General features: G+C 27.5%; 2 protein-coding genes across 2 annotated transcripts; both read right to left on the bottom strand.

The window, feature by feature from the left end:
• Window positions 1-1,237: 1,237 nt before the first annotated feature.
• On the bottom strand, window positions 1,238-9,268 carry LOC115239616 (odorant receptor 22c-like). The gene is made up of 6 exons (XM_029814220.1): window positions 9,115-9,268; window positions 8,399-8,879; window positions 7,082-7,181; window positions 5,910-6,029; window positions 5,633-5,846; window positions 1,238-1,287 (listed from the first exon to the last, which is right to left on the bottom strand). The coding sequence occupies exons 1-6, from the start codon at window positions 9,266-9,268 to the stop codon at window positions 1,238-1,240; spliced, it is 1,119 nt and encodes a 372-aa protein (XP_029670080.1).
• A 2,645-nt stretch (window positions 9,269-11,913) lies between these two features.
• LOC115239617 (odorant receptor 13a-like) lies at window positions 11,914-15,889 on the bottom strand (the record flags this gene model as incomplete). Its single annotated transcript, XM_029814221.1, has 6 exons — window positions 11,914-12,067; window positions 13,166-13,321; window positions 13,385-13,504; window positions 13,795-13,894; window positions 14,965-15,460; window positions 15,601-15,889. Coding segments are annotated over 6 exons (1,215 nt in total), but the record flags the coding sequence as incomplete, so codon positions are not given.

A 15,889-nucleotide genomic window follows, 5' to 3' on the forward strand; every position in this document is an offset into this window, starting at 1 on the left:
CTATTAATATTAAGCTTATATTCGGTAATAAATAATAATATAGATAAATAATAAATAAAAAAAAATAATATTCTTTTGTTAAAATAAGGTTTTATATGTTTAACAATAATTTATTTGTGTTTTAGAATACACTGTTTTTACACATGTACAGTTTATGTCTCAGTAATGCTCTCTTCGTTTAGGGAGTAAATCTTTTTTCGCAAGAGACATATGTTTTTACAAGATTTTGCATTATCATCCTGACGTAAAATCGTCGTTTCATTTTTGCTTTATATTCCTAGAAGTTAAACTTTTCTGGAACTTTGCTTATATGAGAGAAAACAAAGAACGATTCATGCACAACTCCGTCATTTGATTTATGCACTAGGCAACTTTGCAACTAAAAACATGTTCAATCTACGCGTAGGAAGCAAACATTTTTTACTAACGTACAAAGTTTAATATCAACTCTGACAAACTTTCATGAAACATGAAGTTTTAGAAGTGATCTATAGACGACTGCAATAGACCATAAACTCTTGCGAGCGTTTGTAACAAGTAGCTAATTGTAAGAGCGAAATGTTTCCTTTATTTAACAAATAATCTTAAATTATGTGATTATTATTATATATTATTTGCTCCCACATCTTTGTTAGTTAAACGTTTAATAAAGAACATATTAAATCATAGTCCAGATATAGTCACTTCAGCTGAAAAAAAAATTGTTATGTTAACAAAATATATAAGCACACATGCAAAATAAAAATAAAATATTTCAAATTTAATCAGCAACAGGATAAAATTAAGAAAATATGAAAGACAACATATATCTTTCAATGTATATCCTGTAGAAAACAACATATATCACATAAAGCAAATTTTGTAGTTAGTTTGTAATTTGTGCACACAAATTAGTTTGTAATTTGTACACCTTTCATAAGCACACTTGGATAGTAGTGTAGTGATAATTAATTCTCACTGAAATTTTTTTTTTTTTATGGGAGTTTAAATATACTGCACAAACATATACACACACATTATCAAAAACATGTGATTTTATACTCTACTTATTATTACGTAACTATTTTAGGTAAAACGATTATATTTTTAACAGAAATAATTTTCTTCTGCTAATTTTTTGCCATTTTTTGGAAACATATTCTACCTTTATTGATATTCATTGATGTTCACAGAGCGAAAATTATAGTTGGACTGAATCGCTCTTCGCGAATGTAAATCGCTGTAATTTCGCGCTTGCTCAGTACATGAAGGGTAAACCGCTACCATCTGTGAGTATCTCTTTAAACCCTTTGGAATAATCGATAATGATACGAATAACACATAATTACAGCTGAATTAGATGAGTATGCAGTGTGCACTTTTTGACTATATATTAGTTACTTGCTCGATGAGTTCTCGCGAGTTCATAAACATATATACACGTACAGTGTGTGTTAGATGCATTCAGAACAAGAATGAAAAAAGGAGATGCTTTTTCAGAATATTGTGGATATAAAACAAAAAATGAAAGAATGCAAATATTTTATTAAAGAAGATTAAATTTATTAATAAACGCTAAACACATGTGTCTACAGCGGTAAACTTTAAAAGAAAGTGAATTATATGAAAAAGTGTTTTTTTTGTAAAAATTGTCGATTATTCGACACTTGAGTGTTGCAAAATGTTCCAATATATGTATATGATGCCAATATTAGTGAAATGTTTTTCTGTGATTTGTGTGCACGTGAGAGATTATTTTATGATGTTTGTATGTCAGTGAAATAATTTTCTTTGATTAGTGCACAGTGTGTTACTGTACTAAAAACAAAACACAATTGAAGTTGATCTGTGTATGAAGTAGACGATTGTATATAGTGTCTCTTTCGCATTTTCAAATGAAAATTGTTCTTCTCAGTAAAACAAAAAATATAAACTTTTTTTGAATTATTTATTTTTTAAATCTATTTTGTAATATGTGTCATATTATGTATATAATGTATATTATATCTTCAACGATAAAAATGATGGATAAGTTAGCATATACAAAATATATTATTAAATGACATTTTTTTTTTTTTTAATGTTATGCAAATATTTGCAGATTTGTGTTTTCATACACGGTGTGCATGAAAACTCGGACTACGTTCGATGGATTGACTTCAAATTTTATATGCGAGTTTCTAATAAGATTCCGCATCTGCCAACGAAGCTTTTTTTTAATCCGATTTCTCATTTATTTGTTATAAAAAAAAAGATAAACTTTTTTATGGATAAGTTAGCATATACAAAATATATTATTAAATGACAGCTGATAAAACTTAACAATAGATACCTGTGGCATTATGATTAATTTTTCGAATTATATCTACACGTGCTTTAAGGGGGCATATCCGAAAAATAAGTACATTTTTTTAGATTCTTTTGCAGCGCAACGACTTGATAAAAATTTTTAATTTTTCTACAATATTAATTCAACACGTCGCCATTTTTTTATTTTTTTAAATTTTGGAAAAATGCTTGGATAGCAGATAGCTATTACAATATCCAATAAAAAAAATATAGATTTTTAATTTCAGGTATGATCTACGAACGTTTTCATGTACACCGTTCAGCCATCTAAAATTTGGTGGAGCTTCACAAATATCCCCATAAATTAAAAAAAAATTATTTTTTTAAGCTGAATATTTTTATTTTAGTAGTTAATAATATTGTATTAACATCGTAAAAAAATTAAAAATTTTTATCAAGTCGTTGCGCTGCAAAAGAATCTAGAATATGTACTCATTTTTCGAGATTTCAAAAACGGGTATGCTCTGTTAAGATTTAAAGAAATAAGCAAACACTTTAATGGTATTTTTTTATCTTGTTTCATAAACTTATGTGAATACTAACGGGGCTATATTCATACAAATTACTGCTTTTCAAAAACACTTTGCGTTATTTTTAATATAAATTTTTATTATTATAATCGTTACTACAATTTACTAATTGTTAATTTGGTAAATATAGCGAATAGGGGACCCAGCCCCATTGACCTTGACCTTCACATATGTTATCAAGGACATAATTCTGAATAACTTTTCCTTCTAATTTAATCGTCGCTCGTTGCTTATTAAAAAGTTATTAACAAACAAAAATTTGTAAAAATCAAGATTTATACATAGTCTGACAATGAAAAACTGAAGTTACTCAGAATTATGTCCTGGACAACATATGTCAAGGTCAAGGTCATTGGGGCTGGGTCCCCTATTCGCTATATTTACTGTTAATTTTGTACTAACAATTCTTAAATAATTTATAGAAAAATAATATCAGAGTAAGAATGTTTTTGATTTTTATCGATTATTAAAATTATATTAGATTTAAAGTCTTTTTTAATATAGTGTAATAATATATTTTTATATGAAAATATGTAGGAAACTTGATAACTAGAGAAACACTACTTTAAAGTTACGGAAATTAACGATGTACTCTATTTGGCTTTACAAATGGTTCGAATAATTTGATATATCAATTAATACAAAAGTGACAAAAATTTCTTTTTATTAATTAGTTAAGTAAAAATAATTTGAATATGCAGAATAACTTTTTTTTACACTAATTTGTTTCTGAAAGAATTAATTGTGAAAATAGGTAACATATTTCTACTTTTTTGTAGTCTTAAAGAATCTTAGTTTTAAAGAGTCTCTGACGAACTTGTGTTATACATTTATCTCGATTAATCGTAAGCCTATTGAAATAGACATAAAAAAATACAATATTCTCTCTAATTCTTTAAAAAAAAAATCAGATTTATCTTAAGAGCTTTTCATATTACTTAACGTTAAATTATTTTGAATTGTTTTATTAAATATATTCGAAATGAATTTAAACAGTAAATATAATATTTACAAAGTTATTGGAAATCATTTAACAGTTTCAAATACGTAAATATTTTATTTACTTTTCAAATTTTAAAGCCAATTTTCTCGAGAGAACATGATCTCGAAAAAATTTTATTCTTTATATTTTCGATTAATGTTGTATAATAATCCTTTATTATAGGTTGTACTACGACTAGATTCCAGTTATACTGGAACATTTTGTATTTCTATAATCGGCGCATTGACGATGATTCTATTTTTATATTAGTAACATTCATAATTCATATACATTATTTTAATCACTTCTGATTATATTTTATATTATCTCAATATATCAAATTAAATTATATAACATAAAATTAAATACATTACATACATAGGTTAGAAATGATACAAAAGGAGAGGATAGACAGAAATGTTTATTAAATCAAACTATTGTATTTGATAAGAATTATTCTCTAATTTGCAAAAGATAAAGTACGTATATTATGCAGTGATATAATAAAATAAATTATTGAACAAATTCTATACTATAAAAGTTTAGTTTAATATAATTATTAGCTTAATTTATTTTTAAGACAGAATAGGAAATAAAGAATCGTGTATCGTGGCGCAAAAATATATTCAGCAAATATGGTGCGGAACCCATTGTGTCCACGCATATAGTTTACAAAGCAAAGCGAGGTCCACAACTGTTGTGTGGATGGGAAAGTGTATGCGTGGATGCAGTGGGTACCGCCCCCCCTACGGGGGGGCTCCACTTTCGGAAGATGTAACCTAACCCAAATCTATTTCTGATTTAAAACTAAAATTTGGTTTGGGTTGTGGGGTGAACTCTATAGTACATAATTACCTAATTTTCGGTAATTCTTGGGGTTTTTCGTTTTTCGGAAGTTGGGGGTGATGGTGAACGGGCTTCCCCGACTGATTATCACTGTTACAGTCGCAACAAAAAGTTTTACCGAGAGATCCGATCATATTTGTCAAAATTCAGAAAAGACCTTATTCAAAATAATTACCCTTTTTTGGTCTATAACTTATTTTTTGGGGCCTCCCCCAACTGCAAATGGTTATTTATATTTTTTTCTAAACATAAAAAGTCCGTAAAAAAATTTGCAGCCCATTTGCAAGTGGAGCCGTGATTTTGAATAATTACCATATTTTTATATTACAAATATATTGCAGTTGTGTTATTGTATAAATCCTAACGGAATTGTTATAACATAAAATATTATGTTAAGACAAAAAAAATTTATAATATTCCAACAAGATAATTTTTATTATATTAACATAATATTTTAAATAATGATATTTGGAGGAATAATGCAATAAGACAACCACTCATGATGACAGTTTCTTTTCGTAATCTCACAGAGACAATCACGAATTATTAATGAATAATTCATATATTAGAATTTTTATTTTATACATTTATTTATTATAGCAATTTTTATATTATTATATATTGTGGCAAATAATTTATTCACACGAGAAAAATAATATGTTTTTATCCATTAAAAATAAAGTTAGCTTCGAAATCCATATCAGATGGCAGATTTTAATATGTATGTAAGTTACGAACTTGAGCGCGTGCTAATTATGCGCTATCAATCGGTCAACTTTAATCGCTTGTGTTATCGGCATTGTCAATTATTAAAATTTTTTATTCTAATTAATTGACAGATTTGAAGTATTGTATATGTACAGTAGTTTTAAGATATATTTTGTATATATAATTCAATACTATATAATTAAACAACAAGATTTAATTAATAACGTATTATGAAAACGATTATTTGTACGAGCATCACACAAAAAATAATATATTTTGAAGAATAAGTCTCTCACTGATCCGAGCAACTCCATCGAAAAATTTCCGAATTTTCCAGCTGTTAAGTTAAGCGGTATTATAGATCCATATGCAATAATCATTAAGTTCTTCGCATCTTTGGCCGGTATATTATACCACTTGCTTTCATACACGCTATACGCCACACTGGTGCTCTGAAAATTATATTTTTTATTTTACACAAATTACGCTAACTTATATACTAACAATTGTCTTACCTCTGTTAAGACTTTTTCAGCCGAGTAGCAATACATGTACAAATTCGTCAACGTAGCAACAACATAAACCGAGAGAAAAGCCACTTTGAAAACAGACACATCTAATTTGTCTGTTATTATCTGAAGATATGTTTCTCTTAGCGTAAATACATATAATAGTATAATTATGCCGTAATATTCAAATTAAATGTATTATAATGTGAAAAAACTTAACATTATTATATATGTATATGTGTGTATATATATAGGGGAAAGTAGGGTAAAACCGGGTACTTTTTTGGATTTGTCTTCCTACAAAAAATTTGTGAGTAAAAAAAGTTTTGCCGACCGTTAGTAGTCTTTGGCGAACTTTAAACTATGAGAAAATAAGGCTACTCGCTGAAAAAAAAACTTTTAGTTATCAAGAATAACAAGATTTTGTGGAGAAGTCAAAGTATCCGGTTTTGTCCTACCGGTAGTGTCAAACCGGGTACCCATTGCTAGAGAACTTCTTTATTTAACTTTTCAACTTTAAAAGTCTCAAAAAGCTTTGTGTTAATGATTTCTGTTTCTGAACTTGAAAGTATTCGTTTCCAACTGCTCTTTGTAGGAACACTGAGTCAAGATAACAGTTCTTCCTCTTTTCATTATATGAGATATGTAAGTACCTGATTTTGCCCCAACACAAGGAAAGTAACAAATACGGCGATTGTATATTCCGACGTACAAAGTGCCGATCAAAACTAATCTGATATCTCTCATATGTACAGAATGCAATGCTGCACTTACCGAAACAGATGTTCTATATAGAAAAAGTGCACGACGACTCGATTTTTGCCTCGATATCGATCTTTTTTGGACTAAAAACTTTGAACTTCTATTAAAAAAGAAATATTGTGTGCACAGGGGCACGGTTTGTTCTAAACTTTAAACTAATGATGGCGCCAATCTACAACTAATAACACAAGTTAGCCATAGATTGCAGCATTTATTACGAAAAAACAGGAGTACCCGGTTTGAGCCGCCTACCCGGTTTTACCCAACTTTCCCCTATTTATATATATAATATATATTATTTCTATATATATAAATTGAATAATCTTTCTATTGCAACATGTGCAATTATTCAAGTAAAGAGAAAATATACAGTTATTCTTATATTTATAAGCGTACTTATGAGTCATTCCACTTACCGTATAAGCTCGAAAAGTTTGAAAACATAATTGAAAAGTAGCTGTTAACATGTATATAAATAGCACTGTGCTGTAACAGTTGTTGATTTTCTTTACATTCCTTGAAAAATTATTTATATTATCCACTTGTTATAGATTGTCGACTTTATTATTATTATAATTCCAATATGTATTAAGAGAGTTAATGCATTTGGAAATGACTAAAATATCAAGATCTTTTTCATTTTTTTTTTTTAAGATACAAGAAAGATGATAAGATTATAAGATAATTTTCCTAAATGTTTTGGAATATATAAAATAATTTTTGTAATACATGAATATATCTAACTAGTTTAAAAAGAATATTAGAATATTAATAAAAATAGCATCAAAACTTTCGAAACGTTTTCCTGTAAAATCGTGTTTTACCACATTAAAATACATTTGTTTTTGGAAAACATTTTTTTAATTCAAACCATTTTTGGAAACCATTTTTTTAATTCAAAAATCAATAAATTATGATTTAATCGTTTAATTTAATAAAATTAAATAATTTAAATATAATTTTATTAAAAGTTACGTGCGATTACCGTTGCCCAACAAATTGATTTTGTTTAAATCATAATCAAAATTTAGGAAGTGTCGATTAAAATGTGGTCAAACATATGAGAAAGAAAATTAAGAAAAAATTGAATATTTGAAATTACTCTTTTAAACTGAATCAATGAAAATTTCATTGATTAAAGCAGTGTCAAGATTTCGCTGCAGATCAGCGATTATTTTATTGATTTTCAGCGAAAATACTCATACTTTCTTTTTCCGTTTTATGAATTTCACTGATTATGGCAATAAGATCTTACTGAAAAATCAGCCATTACCACTAACTTGTTTTTTTCATTATCAGTAAGACTTCACTGTTTTTGTAATGCTATACTAAAACATCCACTGCTACAGCTCTACTGCTTATCAGTAAAAACACGTATTTAAGAGAACAATATTATGAAAAAAGAATATAAAGATAGATTATTTTATTAAATAATTGCGCAGTTGTATCTCCTTAATTAAAAAAAAAAAAGTAATTTATTTTTAATTTTTAATAAATTGATTTATATTTATATTTAAATCTGATAAAATTTTAAAATGTTTGTAATGTTTAGAAGCTCTGTCTAGAAGCCCGTTATGTATAAAAAAAATCTTCTTATATAAGGACATATATCTCTATTTATTAGGTATTGTATATACTTTTCTTCTAATATGACACTTACGAAAGAAATATGTGTTACACTGTATATTTTTTAATATTTTATAAAATTACTCCACAAATACTTTGAGACATACCTCATAAGATGTTTATGTCGTATAGCGATCGCGGCTAAGCCTTCTTTAAATTTCGTGTAGGATATAGATTTATTGGCTAATTCATCGATCAAATCGTTGAGTGCCATTCGTAGATTTAATAGTTGCGCGCATTCATGCAGTAAGAGCATCGAGATGAAGCTGTCGACAGTACAGTTGATTGGTCCTGTGCATATTCCACCGGAAAGTTGGATGACAAATGTGATTTCATAATTCGGACTCTTCTGGGCGTTGTAAGGATAAACGAAATGATAGACGAAGCTGCGTTGAGGCTGATGAATATTTTGATAAAGTTTCAGAAGATTAAGACATATGTAAAAAGAAATTGTGATCGTCATGGTTGCGTAACATCTAAAGGATAAGCTTCTGCCACGTCTCGCAAACCTCAGCATCGTATTTCGTTCGCGCTTGTTCGTCGAATTTATCCAATCGGTCATGACTGACATCATCAATGTTTGAAGTGCTTTTAAATTAAACACATATATTGATATATCAAATATATATAAATTAATATATACATATATAAATTGTCAAAAAGCGTAATATATCCAATTCATCTTTATATACAAAATACTAAACCTAAATGTTATACAATGACGGGCTTAGATGTAAATTAAAAAAAAATTCAACATTCATCTTATTTATGACAATAAAACAAATTTATCCAATATGTTTATTGTTGTAAAATAATTGCTTACTTTCGCTGTGATACCAAGTAACGAATAACTTGCTCAAAACCATCAAACCAAAATTGGCGGCGGCTATATCTTCCACCATAAGAGCTACATTACCCCAAACACGAATCACATGTATCAACTGCGGTATTACCATGTAAAAACTCAGAATAGACATAACGATTATGAATGTTATGTTTGGCCGACGAAGGTTGCTTAAAGGAATACGTGGATCGGGCCATACACCTAAGAGCCGCAAACATTGACGGCTCAGAGCAAACGCGTAACTCAAATCTAACAAAAATTCAAGTTTTAGATAAAATATCACAGCTTTACGTTGATTTAGAAGTAACATTATTATTTTACGTTATTTTCTAACATTTCCTTTTTCCACTTATATATTTTAAATAATCATATTTAATTTAAAACATTCTCAGAGATTATTTATTGTTTTTTTCACGTTTCTCAAATCTATTTATTAGATTAGCACTCGCGTATATTTTAGAATTTAAGTCACTGATATTTTCTTTCTAATTTTTCTTCTATGTTGTTATGTATGTGTGCATAGGCTATGGAGATATTTATCTTGTACTCGTGGGAGGCAATGCATATTAAAATTGATAAATATATAATACATAAGAAAGACAAAAGAATAATATTATTTTGTTGAGAAAGAAACAACAAGATTTAGATTTATTAAATCTCTGTTCATAAAATTTCTTTGTATTATTATCTTTCCAGGAAATATTGCTGTTTTTAACTTTCATAAACATTTTCTATTTTTCCGTTTACGCCAGAGGGAAACAAAGTACGACTCGTCTATAAGCATAAGTATACCCTTTGATTTTTATCATCATATCCAACTTCCTTACTGAAAAACACTTTAAATCAATCTACACGTTGAAAGTGAATATTTTTTGCTAATGTACAAAGTTTAAGCACCAACTCCGACAAACTGTCGTGAAACATGAAGTTTTATGAGAGATCTATAGACGCGAGTCTATAGACGGGAGTAGGTTTTAATTTTCGCGAATTTGTGAAACAAATTGTTAAGAACGACTTGTTTCCTTTATATTTAACAAGTAAACTGCAAATAATGCAAATATTATTACATAATATTTATTGCATTCAGAAAAAAGTTTAATAAATAACATGTTAAATAACAAACGGAATATATTCATCTCAAGAAGGCAAATATTTTTTTTTAATATTAATAAATTGAATAAACATTATATTCATTTATAATATAAAAGAAACAAAAAAAGTTGTATAAATGAGTTGTATATAAAAATTGAGAAAATATTAATTACAGCACATATCTTCGTATATTACGAATAATACATCACATAATTATTTTGTAACTTGTAAATTTTTCTTTCACACATTACCACTCGCGAATAGTAATTTAATAATAATTAATCTTTACCGAAATTCTATTTCATAACATAATGTGATTATATTTGTAGTTGCGGGGCGAATTCTTTTTTTCGAAATATATTCTACCTTTGTCGATATTCATTGAAGTTCACGGTATGAAAAGAGTAACATACTAATATCGACCAATCTTTTATTTCCAACAGCTGCTCAAAATCTGCGAAGAGATGTCACTAAAGCAAGAGTAAGACTAGGCTCAAGGAATACATATATGTAGTAAAAAATATCGTTTAATTATTGACTTTTATAAACACGATGTCGTACGCGTAGAAAGGTACAGAAATAAATATATTTTCATTGCCCGACGCGCGGATTGGCGATGACTCTAAAAAAGGCTATTTTTAATGATTTTTTTTCTGGTAAATAATTGTTTTTTTTCCAAATTGCGTTATTAACATCACAAAGTACATAATTTGAACTACCTTTTGTGAAATTTTCGTTAAAAAATATTAATATTTATAGCTACAATAGCCAATAGTGTGAGCCGCCTTAAAAAAAACGGGCGTATGCGTAGCGGGGCAACGAAAGCTCCAAAACAAAAAAAAAACAAAGATTTTCTTAACATATAAGACAATAGCTTCAGTTGCATTTATGGAATTTTCGATTGAATAATTTGTTTTTTTGTAATGTTAAAAACCAGAAATCAATGTCTCACCAATTTAGGAATTTTTTTTCTTCAAAAGTTCGCCATTTTGTAACAAATTATTTTTTTTTATATCCATATGTGCAACTGAAGCTATTGTCCTATATTTTAAGAAAATATTTGTTTTTTTTGTTTCAGAGCTTCCGTTGGACCGCTACGCGCGCGCCCGTTTTTTTTTTGGGGCGGCTCACACTATTGGCTATTGTAGTTATAAATATTAATATTTTTTAACAAAAATTTCAAAAAGTAGTTCAAATTATAGATTTCGTGATGTTAATAAAGCAATTTGAAAAAAAAACAATTATTCACTAGAAAAAAAATCCTTAAAAGTAGTATTTTTTTTCAGCCGTTACACTGGTTTCCCCCCTTTAATTGTTTAAGACTTATTTAGATGCTTATATTTAATTTTTATTTGTATTTATATTATTCGATGCGCTGGACAAAAAAGAGGGCCGAAATGTCCGCCTTTCGCGACTTTAAATTTTAATGTATTTCTTTTAAAATAAATATTTACGCGCCCTTAATACCGCGCTTGGCTCGTTTTGCCATTTTATTTTGACATTCTTGATTTTAATCGTTAAGAGACTTACATTCATATCTTGTTTTTATAAAAGTTTAGTTTAATATAATTATTATCTTAATGTATTTATAAGACAGAATAGGAAATAACGAACATGTATCATAGCGCAAAAATATGTTCAGCGAATATATGTGTATAAAGCTAGTCATTTAATTACTAGAAAATAAATAGTAGACAGTTATAAACACTCTGAGTTTGATTTTATAATATTTTCTAGATATATACACACACATATTATCTTCTCTCTATTTTCTATTATAGTTACTCTAATCTTTTATTGTCACTAACATAGATAAATATCCCATTGCCGTTTTCACCATCTAAATAAAGTAAAAATGAAAATTAAGATTTAAATTTTGTTTTATTTTTATGGTAAATAATGATTATATATAATATAACATGCATATGTAAAATATGATATGCAACATGTTTCACAATTATACAATACTTCTTTTTTTAATTGCATATTATGCAGATTAATTAGAATAAAAAATTCTTTTGCTCGAACGATGAAGTAAAAAGATTTAGAAAGAAAAAGATTCATCTTTGTTTTTATTGGAAGGTCCCATATAACACATAATATAACAGCAATATCACAGCAATATTATTTTTCCATAAAAATATTACAATAAGATATATCATGAATATTTCTGGAATATTACAAAAATATGACAGTAATATTAAAATGTTCGCCAAAATAAATCGCAATAATATAATGATGACATATCACAATTGAATTATTTATGTAATATTTCGAGGAATTAGGTCATTTAAATATTTTTATATTACAAATATATTGCAGTTGTATTATTATATTACTCCTCGAGGAATTGTTGTGACATTAAATATTATGTTAATACAATAAATATTATAATATTCCAACAAAGTAATCATTATTATATTAACATAATATTTCAAATAATGTTATTTGGAGGATTTATGCAATAAGACAACCACTCATGGTGACAGTTTTTTTTTTTTTGTAATCTCACAGAGACAATGACAAATTATTAAATATTATGGCAATAAATAATTTACTCACATGAGGAATATAATATATTTTTATCCATTAAAAATAAAGTTATCTTTGAAATCCATATTAGATGGTAGATTTTAATATGTATGTAAGTTACGAATTTGAGCGCGTGCTAATTATATGCTATATCAATCGGTCAACTTTAATTGCATATAACTCAAAAACATACTGTGTTATCGGCATTGTCGATTATTAAGATTTTTTATTTTAATTAATTCACAGATTTGAAGTATTGTATATGTACAGTAGTTTTAAAATATATTTTGTATATATAATTTTATATAATTAAGCAACAATATTTAATTAATAACGTATTAAGGAAACGATTATTTGTACAAACATTATACAAAAAATAATATATTTTAAAGAATAAATCTCTCACTGCTCCGAACAACTCCATCGAAAAATTTCCAAATTTTCCAGCTGTTAATTTAAGCGGTATTAAAGATCCATATGCAATAACCATTAAGTTCTTCGCATCTTTGGCCGGTATATTATACCACTTGCATTCATACACGCTATACGCCATACTAGTGTTCTGAAAATTACAATTTTTATTTTACACAAATCATGCTAACTTACACGCTAACAACTGTCTTACCTCTGTTAAGAGTCTTTCAGCTGAGTAGCAATAAATGTACAAATGCGTCAACACAAGAACAACATAAAACGAGATAAAAGCCATTTTGAAAACAGATACATCTAATTTGTCTATTATTATCTGAAGATATATATGTTTCTCTCAGCGCAAATGAATATAATTTTATAATTATACCGTAATATTAAAGTTAAATGTATTATAATGTGAGAAGGATTAACTTTATTATTATATATGTATGTGTATATATTTGTGTGTATATATATATATATATATATTATATACATATTATTTCTATATAAATAAATTGAATAATGTTTCTATTACAACATGCAAATATTCAAGTAAAAAGAGAATATACTTATATAGTTACTCTTATACTTATAAACATATTTAGAAGTCATTCTACTTACCGTGTAAATTCGAAAAGTTTGAAAACATAGTTGAAAAGTAGCTGCTAGCATATGCACAAATAGCACTGCGCTGTAACAGTTATTGATTGTCTTTACATTCCTTGAAAAATTATTTATATTATTCACTCGTTATAGAATGTTGATGTTACTATTATTATAATTTCAATATATATTAAGAGAATAAATGCGTTTGAAAATGACTAGAATATCAAAATCTTTTTTATTTATTTTTTTAAGGTAAAAGAAATATGATAAGATTATAAGATAATTTTCCTAAATGTTTTGGAATATATAAAATAATTTTTATAATACATGAATATATCTAAATAATTTCAAAAGAATATTGAAATAGTAATAAAAACAGCATCAAAACCTTCGAAAGGTTTTCCTATAAAATCATGTTTTATCACATTAAAATACATTTGTTTTTGGAAAACATACTAGTCCAATTGTCAATCATATTTTAATAAACAAACTATAAATAAATAAAGAAAACTATGAAGAAATAAATAAATATGATTTAATCGTTTGGTTTAATAAAATTAAATATAATTATAATATAATTTTATTAAAAGTTACGAGTGATTAATAGCCAAAATAATAATTTACTGATTTTATTGATTGGTATTTTATTAATTTTCAGTGAAAATACTCATACTTTGCTTCTCTGTCTTATGAGTTTCACTGGTTATGGCAATAAGATTTCATGAAAAATAAGCCATTACCACTAACTCGTTTTTTTCATTATCAGAAAGACTTCACTATTTGTAATGCTATACTAAAACCCTACTGCTGATCAGTGATAACACGCTGATTCTATTTAAGAGAGTAATATTAAGAAAAAAAAATATAGAGATAGATTGTTTTATTAAATAATTATGCAACTGTATTTCCTTAAAAAAAGTAATTTATTTTTAGTTTTTAGTAAAGTGGTTTGATTTTTCACTTTTTATCGTTTATATTTATATCTGACGAAATTTTAAAATATATTTAATGTTTAAAAGCCCATTATGTATATAGAATAATCTTGCTATATCAGAACAAATATTTGTTTATTAGGTATCGCATAAACATATATTTCTTCTAATATAATAATTACGAGAGAAATATGTATTACATTGTATTTTTAAATATTTTATAAAATTATTCCACAAATACTTTGAGACATACCTGATAAGATGTTTATGTCGTACAGCAACGGCGGCTAAGTCTTCTTTAAATTTCGGATAGGATATAGATTTATTGGCTAGTTCATCGATTGAATTGTTGAGTGCCACTCGTAGATTTATTAGTTGCGCGCATACATGCAGCAAGAGCATCGAGATGAAACTGTCGACGGTACAATTGATTAGTGCCGTGTATATTCCGCCGAAAAGTTGGATGACAAATGTGATTTCGTAATTCGGACTCTTCTGGGCGTTGTAAGGATAAACAAAATGATAGACGAAGCTCCGTTGAGGCTGATGAATATTTTGATAAAGTTTCAGAAGATTAAAACATATGTAAAAGGAAACTGTGATCGTCGCGATTGCGTAACATTTAAAAGATAAGCTTCTGCCACGTCTCGCGAACCTCAGCATCGTATTTCGTTCACGCTTATTCGTCGAACTTGTCCAATCGGTCATGACTGACATCATCAATGTTCGAAGTGCTTTCAAATTAAACACACACATATATTGATACGTTAAATATATGTAGGCAAGTCAAATATAAACCGAACTTTTTCCAAAACGTTTTATTCTATCAACTTATTTATAATAAAAACAGAAATTTGTTTAATATATTTATTGTTGCAAAATAATTGCTTACTTTCACTGTGATACCAAGTAGCGAATAACTTGCTCAATGCCATCAAACTAAAATTGGCGGCAGCTATATCTTCCACCATGCGAGCCACATTACCCCAAACACGAATCATATTTATTAACTGTGGTATTATCACGTAAAAACTCAGAATACACGTAACAATTATGAATGTTATGCTTGGCCGACGAAAGTTGCTTAAAGGAACACGTGGATCGGGCCATACGCCTAACAGCCGCAAACATTGACGGCTCAAGGTAAACGCGTAACTCAAATCTAAGAAATCCAAATT

The sequence above is a fragment of the Formica exsecta genome, unplaced genomic scaffold (genome assembly GCF_003651465.1).
Source record: "Formica exsecta isolate Colony F162 unplaced genomic scaffold, ASM365146v1 scaffold391, whole genome shotgun sequence".
Taxonomy (NCBI): domain Eukaryota; kingdom Metazoa; phylum Arthropoda; class Insecta; order Hymenoptera; family Formicidae; genus Formica; species Formica exsecta.

Bases quoted from the DNA above. Each gene is read 5' to 3' on its own strand.
- LOC115239616 (XM_029814220.1), bottom strand. From the start codon at position 9,268: ATGTCTATTCTGAGTTTTTACATGGTAATACCGCAGTTGATACATGTG. The intron at 6,030-7,081 runs GTAAGTGGAATG...ACATATCTTCAG, and splicing joins AAACTTTTCGAGCTTATACG to ATAATAACAGACAAATTAGA. The intron at 1,288-5,632 runs GTTTTCATAATA...ATTATTCCAAAG, and splicing joins TGATGCTCGTACAAATAATC to GGTTTAAAGAGATACTCACA.